General features: G+C 37.4%; 1 protein-coding gene across 1 annotated transcript in view; it reads left to right on the forward strand.

Moving 5' to 3' along the window:
• Positions 1-9,666, forward strand: part of DOCK3 (dedicator of cytokinesis 3) — a 205,599-nt gene that overhangs the window by 111,292 nt on the left and 84,641 nt on the right. Inside the window, exons 14-15 of the mRNA XM_026857605.1 lie at positions 4,138-4,226; positions 7,593-7,718. Coding sequence (XP_026713406.1) covers positions 4,138-4,226; positions 7,593-7,718 — 215 coding nt within the window. The remainder of the gene's footprint in view (positions 1-4,137; positions 4,227-7,592; positions 7,719-9,666) is intronic.

A 9,666-nucleotide genomic window follows, 5' to 3' on the forward strand; every position in this document is an offset into this window, starting at 1 on the left:
ATTAGTTTCTGGGTTTTTGGGTTTTTTTACTTTTAAGAGTCAATAGGACAGAAGTTTAATTTAATTATTTAATTCAGTTGCACTTCAGGAGCAATAAGATCCACTATTGATGCTGAGTTAAAAATTGCTTAGTAGAGAATCTTTAAATCTTGTAGTTGTGATTTAAATAAATCACAAGTGAGTTTAAAAGTCAATTAGACTTGATCAACACTGTTTTTTTTCTTTTTTTTTTAAAACCAACAGCACTGTTTGTGGTAAAGGCTGCATTTTTAGTTTTCAATCAGTTTATGATACTAGTAAAATTGTCATTTCAGTTGTGCTTACACTAGTGTAAAGTACTTCTTAACATTCACTGTGTCCCTCCATGATGTGGTAATAAGCTATAGCACTTTTTTCCTGGTGTGATTCCATTCAAGCTCAGTGAGCTTCACAGGTTGGTTATACAGCTTTACATATACTAGTGTAAATAAAGTCCTGCAACTTTGATGTTAAGATAAATAAGAATCCTAATTCAGGTTGATAGGGACCTCTCTTATTCAACCCTCTCAGAGCAAGGCCAGCTGTGAGGTCAGACCAGGCTGCTCAGAGCTTCATCCAGTCATGTCTCAGTAACCTCCAGGGATGGAGACTGCACAGCCTCTCTGGACAACCTGTTCCAATCATGCTTGACTGTCCTCATGGGAAAGCTTATTCTAATACCCAGTCTGAGCCTTTCTTGTTTGTATTAATGGCTGTTGCTTTACATCAAGTCACTATGCACCACTGAATAATCTGACTGGCTCTTTTGTCTTAATAACTGCTTGTAGGTTTTGGAAGACTGCTCTTAATGTGCTCCCTCTTGCCTTGTCTTCTCCAGGCTGAAAAAGCCCAGGTCCCTCATCCTCTCCTGCTCCAACCATGTGCCCATTCACAGGACTTTCACCAGTTGTCTGTTTTGTATTGGAGAACCCAAAACTGAGCGCAGTATTCTAGATCCAGACCAACAACTACCAAGTAATATCTTTGCCCATCTGACAGTAGAAACATATAAACAAAAACTAGTTAAATATTGGCGCATTGTGTAAACAGTAGTTTACCAAAATATAGTTCTGAATATATCTTACCACTCGAGCAAATTTTCTGTAGTGGATAGAGACTATATCTTTGCTTTGTGAAAAGGTTTGGGAAGTTCACTGAAAGTAGCATAGGCTACTTTCAGGGGGAGTAAGATTTTGGGTTGAATAGAAGTTGCAGGATGAAAAAAGACCCTGAAGTATACAGATACATATAAAATATGATGTAACAATGTAGCTTAGTATGTATTTAGTAGGGATTTTTATTTTCCAAAATGGTAAGTTAGAAAAACACTTCAGTGGTTTCAAAATCAATGTGATGCCTACATTTTGGTCCCTACCATTGTCTTAACACCAGAGGCTTCTTGTCATTGAATATGTAAGTTAATACATAAACTCAATAAAAAGAGGCATTAGTTATTGTTTGCAAACAATGAAACTGAATATCTGCCTATATCTAGTGAGGGCCTGATTGTATAGGCAGGCCCAGAAGACCTCTAAAGGTGCTGGTGACACTGAATCCTGTGCTAAACACAACAGCCATAGTCACTTTCATTAAAAACACAGCTCACAAGAGAGAAGACTGTATGGCACATCTTTCATATAATAGCTTAATAAAGAGGGACCTAAATTAACTCTTTGCCTTTCTCCCTCCCTCAGTCTAATGTGTGTGTCTCATACAATGGGACAGTAGCCTATGGATTGAGAACATGGGGCTTGTTTCCTTGACTACTTTGGCAGTGCAATTCTTGCATTTTTGGCTTTGAATCCTAAACAGAAGTGTGGCAATTCTGACTCAGGTGCCCAAGATCTAGAAAGAAGTAAGCATCCAGGTGAGCTCTGGTTCTGTTTCCTGCTTTGCTGGTACTCTGCTCACGTAATGATTTGTTTTCTGGATTATCATTGAAAGGACTGTATTTCTTCATGACTAGAAAGGAAACTGAAACATCTGCTTCTGGTGCTCTCAGCCATCTCTATCACAATGTAATTTCCAAATACTGCAGCGTTCCTGATTTCTCCAGAATCTTGCCATCAGAGTAATGAGAATATCTGTAGAGCTACAGATATACAGTGATTTACAGAGGATTTTTTTTTTTTAAATGTTGCTCTACTTCAAAATATTTATACATAAGGCATGGAATGGAGCAGTAAGAGATGCTGAGTCTGACTTTCCACTACACAGTTAGACAGTGTGATTTTATTGCAATGGAATGGTGTCTTGCTGCAGTAGAGAGCATGGCCCATTCTCTGTTACAGTCATATCTTCTTGATGCCTTTATAATTCTCATTAACTTGTATTTTGAAGATAATATTTTCCAATTTGAGGAAACAGTCCTGAGGAAGGTTAAGAATGGAGGAGGGAATTGGAAGTTAGCTTAAAAAAAGCAAACAGAAGGAAACTCTCATGTAAGTGTGCAATGTCATGCAATTAGTCCAGTCTCTGAAATTGCTAAGGGCATTGGAATGGTGATGGGAGATGGTAAGAGCTGCTGAATTCAGTAGCCTGAGAGCTGAGGCTGCTGCAGCTCCATGCCCCTAGGTCCAGCCAGGCACAACGCCAAGCCTATATCCTGCACGTGAACGTACACACAATACATGCACATACAGCTGGCCACGTAGATCGCAGGCAGAAAGTATGCACTCATACAAACATGCACAGTACCAGAGGCCTCATCCTGTTTTGCTCTCTGGTTTATTAGGATACAGACTTGTTAGTAGAAAACATACATACATACATACATACTTACATACATATATGCACTACAAATCCCTCCTGTCCCTGGTTTGAGACACTCAGTTCAGGCACAGGGCATGGTCAGACAAGCCACTTATTTACATGTGAATGGGCCTTTTTATACCATTATCCCTCTGTTTCCTTACAATTCATATTATCTCTTGAACAATACCCAAATGCTCCTCCCCAGCATCCCGTAATGAGTTCTGCATGACCAAAGACAGTAACCCATTTTAGTCTTTAAAGGGATCCAGAGAGCCTTTCCAACTGACTCATCTTGCACCTGGACAATGCGCTGAACATCCTCCTGCAGCAGCCATTGTTCCCCTACCTGCCATTGTTCCTTTTCCCCTTTGTGTTCGAGATGAGCCTTTAACTGCATAACCTAACAGGAAAGGTAGATTTAGCAGGAAATACTTAGAACAGTTTTGTTTATAGGCGCTGCCATTAAGTGGTGATCTTGCTAAGATGTATATCCGGTGGGTTTGAATCTGATTGTTTGATCAAGGGCAGTGCAGCCAGATATCCTGCCTGAATATCGTTTGAACAAGATTATCATCCACACACCAAGTTGTTGAAACTGATATTAACAACTGAATTTTTCCTGGTGAAAAAAATATTGAGTGGAAATATGAGAAATCTGTTGAGAGGTATTTTCACTTCTATCCTAGAAATTTATTATTTACAGACGGTAATGTAACTGAACATTAAATATAACAGTATTTAGAAATGCTTATTAAAATTAGGTGTAGATGAATAAACAATTGTGAAATGCACCTTCAGAAAACAATATACATGCAGAAGCATACTTTACGTTGTTATATATTTTTATCCTACAGTTTGGGGGGATTGCATCATATTTCAAGGCATTCGGTAAAATATGTAGGTAAGCAAAAGTCATCTTGTAAATGCCCAAGATACTAAAGAAATCAGAGTTCCACTTAGTCTTTCAAATTTCATTTTTTGTTTTGTTAATTTAACTTTTTTCCCTAATTAAAACCAAAAATATATGGCAACACTTAATTTCTGTTTAACATTTGTTTTCTACAGGCACAGAATTCAAATAGGATGTCCCAGAGCTTTCTTTGTTCTATCATAATATGAAGAGTGAAACAATGGCTTTGATGACAGAAAAGTCACCACAGGCTCCATGGTGTCCATAAAAAGGAGATAACTATTAGGGAATGTTTTGTTTCCTTCCACTTTTAAAAATAAGAGTTATGTGGGATTTCCCTCATTCATCAACACCCCACAACCTTTCATGTTATCTCTACAGCAGAGTTGACTCTCCTGTCCTAAGGTGGTTCAGCAGAAAGCTTTTAACTTGAATTTAGTGTTCTTTTATTTTAGGTGTAACAATGAAAATGAATGGTGCCAGATCCATGAAAACATTATTCGCAAGTCCAGCACCAAATACACAGCACCGAGCTCAAACTACGGTAAATATCTACTTGTACATTTTTGTCATAGTAACAGCTGAAGATTTCCTTTAGGAAACTGCTACTTATAGCAGAGAAATTCAGTGAGAGGTGAGATGATGCATAGATTAATTTCTCTACTTGTGGTCATTAAAAAATTTAGCTCAAACTCATTCACGTTCAGTTTACAAGTGGAAATCTGTATTGTGTTGCCAATTTAACCAGGCATTTAAAAAAAACAAACACCTGGTACCTTTCCTTCTCAGATATGGCTGACAATAATAATAATTCAGCATGTTAAATTCCATTTATCATTTTATCTATACTATTATTTTTTCTCAAGAGAGATCTACAGCAGAGATAGCTAGTGGCCTGCTATACTATTCGTTTACTCTGTGAGTCTTCATTTATTGGCTGTTACTGAATGTATCTACACTTGTGAAAACTACTAGCCCATGGGAGGGTACAGCATAAGCAGCAATCGGCATTGGCAGAACTCCTTTAAAAGTTTTTTGTGACACTAGCTTAAGTTACTGCAACCAGACTTGCCTGCACAGAAAATAAAGAATTTGATCTTATTCATCAGAATTTCCCTGAGTAAAACTGTCTTCCTTTTCATCCTGTATTCCCTTGAAAATTCCAGGTACAACATATCTAAGGCTTGCTGTCCATCCATCCTTGTCAACAGAAGCAAAGCCAGGGGTTAAATTTGTCTAACATACTTGTCTGACTGTTCAGAAAACTGACTGTCCAGAAAATAAGTGGTGGTTTTGTACCTACAAATAAGTTATCAATAAGACTCTCTGCGATAATTTCGGTACTAAATGTTTCATGACATAGTTGAGGAGAATAACCATCTTGGCAGAGTTTTTGCCACCTTTCAAATCCATTTTTATTTTCCTAGCGAATGACAGATAAATATGGCAAGTAAATCTTGTCCTGTCCTTTTACCTCATTTAAAGATCTCAGTAGTTCACTAATTCAGAGATATTACTACTCCATTCCAAATGACCAGCCAATAGGGTACAGTTCTGCTTGGTTACAGCTCGTTTTGTGTTCATTACTGAATGCCTCATTCATTGGCATACTGATGTCTGAATACTGATACTGTCTTAATTGCACTTGTTTGCATATTGAGGTACTGTAGTGGAATACACAGTGCATGCTTTCATAGAAGATATTAAGCATAATAATAAGCAAATAAAGCAGCTTTCAGGTTTGGAATTTTATTACATGCAAAGCTGGTCTCCTTCCCTGCTGTTCCTCCTGTTACAGTTAAGGTCATCCACCACTTATCATTTAAACATCTTCCTGAATTGTTTATAAGTTTGAAAACTTGGACTGTTTGTCTTTATTTCCAATGCCAGGTGTCTGCCTACAATTATTTTTTTTTAAAGCTTGAACTTTTTTGAAGAGCAGAGAGAAAGGGAAACATCTAGCTTTCTTACCCTTGCCTTTGGCTTTTTAAAATAATTATTTGAAACATTTCATGAAGATCTGGTGCATCTCTGGAATAGGATGTTGAAACTTGGCAGAGGTATTGTCATGGTGGGAGGGACACTATTGCAGACTGACATGATTTAAGCATAAGTAATACAACTTGGGCCTCCTAGAACCTACTCTTACAGTGAGAAGATGCTCAGATCACAAGTGTGATTTTTCCCTGAAGAAAAGCTCTCTGGTTCTTTCTCTCCCCACCTTCCCAGGTCTTGTGTAAAATTAGTCTTTCAGATCTGCTGCAATGAATAGAAGAAAAACTGGAAGGATAGGCTGGGTAGAAAAGAGGACTGGAGAGTAGATTTACAAAACCTCTCGGAGAGAGCAAGAAGCTAGGCAGAAGGTTTTTGGGATGGAATATGTGGGAGTGTATCACATAAGTAATATATGCTGGAAAATCACATATTACCTCTAGTGACTGATTTTTATAGATAATAGTTGAATTAAGTTGTTATTTGTTAAGTACCAGGGGTATGGGGGGGTCTGAACTTCCAAATTTGCTCCAGTCCTTTATGCTGGAATTTTTTTTAATTTGAGGTAGGTTTTTTTAATAGCAAAAGGTGATATAAAATGAAAAATTGTCAGGACTGATTTCTAATGAACTTGTCTCCTGTGTTCTGTAATATGTTCTATAGCACATACACACGCTGATGTACACTCATACATCATATTCAGAGGGTTTGGATTTTTTCCATGGTTATAAAGCCTGTTTTCCCTGCAGTGCTTTGCAGCTCTCTTCTGCCTACTTAGCTGGACAGTTGCAAGTCTATGTTTTGGCAGCTTTTGAGTACATACATGCTGATTGCCCAGCTGGCTGGTTGGCCTTCCTTTTCCTTCATTTTAAGACTTTATGCTCTTTTTTTCATCCCAACTCGCAGTATTCATAAAACATACACAATCTTCACATTATCTAGATATCTACTTATTTGCCAAATTTGTCTGAAGCCAAACAGGCTTGAAAATTATTTCAAGGGAAAAGAGCAGAAAGTGAGTGGGAGGTACGTGATATTACTGGTTTCAATCCCCTAGTAACTTGTCTAACAAAGAGAGTGAAAAGAGATGATAGAAAGAACTATAGACTATCATCCACTGAATGAGATAAAGATTGAGAAAAATTATTATGTGAACGTAATTCACATTGATAGGTGAAGCTGTTAATGTATGCTTATCAGATGAGACTAAGCTTGCACGGTTGAGCTTAATCCTGTCATTTTCTGATCCCATAATGCTTGACTTTGTAACCTTACCAGTACATTATCCTCATTTTAGGGGTGTAGTATGCTATAAATTAAAAGCAACTAGAGAATGCAGTTGTCCTGAAGATTAACCGTGAAAGTACTCCTATTCGAGCTGTTCGGTTGATACACCAAACAAAAGGTTGCATTGAAAGAGCTGGTTGCTGAAGTCAGTTTGACCAGTTGGTACTCTTAAAACATGTTGAGATACTGAAGGGAATTTCATTAAAATCAACTTTTCTCTGTGAAGTAGTTAAAGAAACAAGTGGAACAGATATGCTTTGAGTTTTATTTTTTTGTGTATGGTATTGAACAGGATTAAAAGCACTTTAGAGACAGCATTGTGTGGTGTGTTACAACCTGCTCTGTGTGAGGAATAGAAATAATGCTAGGTACTTCACTGTAACTTGTGAGATCTCTGTGAAATTAAGTATTTTGATTTTTAAAAATGCTGTTTTAGTATAATGTTATGCTCTTAACTGATCCCTTAAAGCAGTTTCATTTCTTCCATTTCAGTTTTAAAGTACTCCAAGGGAGAAAAGAACTCTGTATTTATATATTTGTATTAAAATAACTGTGGAGCAACTGCATGCCTTCTATATACAGACATCTAATACTTAGGTCTGAAAAATGACCTTTTTTTTTTTTTTTCTAGGACTTATAATATCTCTTCAGCTTCTTCGTGGCGACATGGAGCAGATTCGAAGGGAAAACCCAATGATCTTTAACAGAGGGGTTTCTGTTACCAGGAAGCTGGGTTTTCCTGATGTTATAATGCCAGGTAAACATAACAGTTCTAATCTTAAAATATTGGACATTTTTTTCTCTCCTAGACAAGTGACACTGGGATGTGTGCTTTACTTGAAGATCAATAATAGAAGAGTTGTCTTATTTATCGGTAAATACCAATTCCAGATTCAGGGAGGCATGTTAAAACATTTTAATCGACAAACATTATAGTAATGTAAGATGTTAAATTCATAGGTATAGAAGGTGATCTGGAAAGATTCCTTTGATATTCCCCCCACCTCCTCCACCAATATGGGATATCCCTCATTGTATGCTAAGCATAGAGACATTTCTTTTAAAGTGCATGAAGCTTCATCTTTGCAATAGTCCAAAGCTGGAAAGAGAATTTCCACTTTGCCACCTCGATTTTTGGAGTTGTTATGATCCTTTTGTAACGGTTGGCGATACATGAGCCTGCAAATCTTGTCTGATTTTCCAGCTGGCCTTACAGAGCACCTAGTCCATGCAACTGCCCTCTTGGCTGAAGCATTGCTGTACTTCTGGAGCAGCAGCTTGAGATGATTCTTGCTTCAGCACAAGTTGAGGTAGCCACAGCACAGCCAAGAGTTCATTTAGGGAGGAAACCAGAATCTAGCCAGTCATGCAATCAATAGATATGAAACCTGGCATGATACTGTCTTGATTTTTACAGTGTAGTAAGAAATGGGCTTACTAATTATATTGCATGTGTAGCATTTGAAATGCTACCTCATTGCTCTGCATTATAACCAAGACCAAGGATGACTTTGCAGACATGGGAAATTTTATGAAAGCATAATGGGAAGAGTATTAGATTTTATTACTTGAAAGACTGCACTGACATAACAGTATGGAAAGCAGTTGTAGCCTCATTATGGTGGCTCTTCAGGAAGCAAAATAAAAATAGGGAGTAGGTGGGAAGAATTTCTAGAAATCAAAGTAAAGGGATTCAAAACAGTATGTTTTATTTACTAATGAACTTGAAAATAATAGAGCGGCAGAGGATGTGAGCTATAAAGCCAATTATTAATTTTAGGTTTTAGTGACTTTATAGCAGTTCCAGTCTTTACCCAGAGCAATCAAATGGAGAAAAGATTAACTATTGCATGTCGATATGCAGATACAGCTTCTGCAAGGTGATCTGCTGTAAGTGAGATCACAGCAGGATGTGTCAGCTGGAATAGCTAGATCACAGCTAGAAAAGTCAACATCAAAACCAGCATTTACATTCCTGTAAGTGAATTGTTCTGCAAGCATTGCTTTATCCTCCACTTCTATGTATAGAGATGTCCCTCAGGTACTTCAGACCACTGAATTTTAACAAGCTTGAGGAATAGCTCTATGGCCTCACTGTTCCCCTTAATTGTTTTTTCATTTTCTGGACCCTAACCTCTTTCTACAAGTGGCATAGTGGGCTGTCTTCCCTGTACTTTTGCTATTTTGGGCAATGCTTTTGTCCAGGACTTGAATAAGCAGGTTAGCAGTCTTCAAGCGAAAAGTGCTCCTACCCTAAACTTTAAAAATTCTCTATTCATTGCAGCTAATTAAAATATCCAAACTTGCTTTCTCTGTGTAATGAAGAACTCTAGCAAAAATACTGCCTTAATGCAAAAATTGTCTTCCAAATCTTAAGTATGTTTTTATGATCTTTTATGATGTCATACTTAACATCTTAAGTATGTTTTTGTGATATTCAGCCTAGAGACCTTGGACATTTAAGTAAATTAAAACCAGATTCCACAGCATATATTTTGCAACACTCCCATTGCAAGGCTCACTATACAGGTACAGCTGTGATCCCTCCAGCTCTGCTCCACCCCTCAGTTTTTCAAATGGTTTTCTTCAAAAGACCACATTTGCTTGTTGATTTCATGTTTATGGGAACCACGATTGTTGGAGAAAACACAGGGATTTAAACATGATAATCTGTTTGGATTTGGGCTCATATTTATATATATATA

The sequence above is a fragment of the Athene cunicularia genome (genome assembly GCF_003259725.1).
Source record: "Athene cunicularia isolate RWA chromosome 12 unlocalized genomic scaffold, athCun1 chr12_part1, whole genome shotgun sequence".
NCBI classification, from domain to species: Eukaryota; Metazoa; Chordata; class Aves; order Strigiformes; family Strigidae; genus Athene; species Athene cunicularia.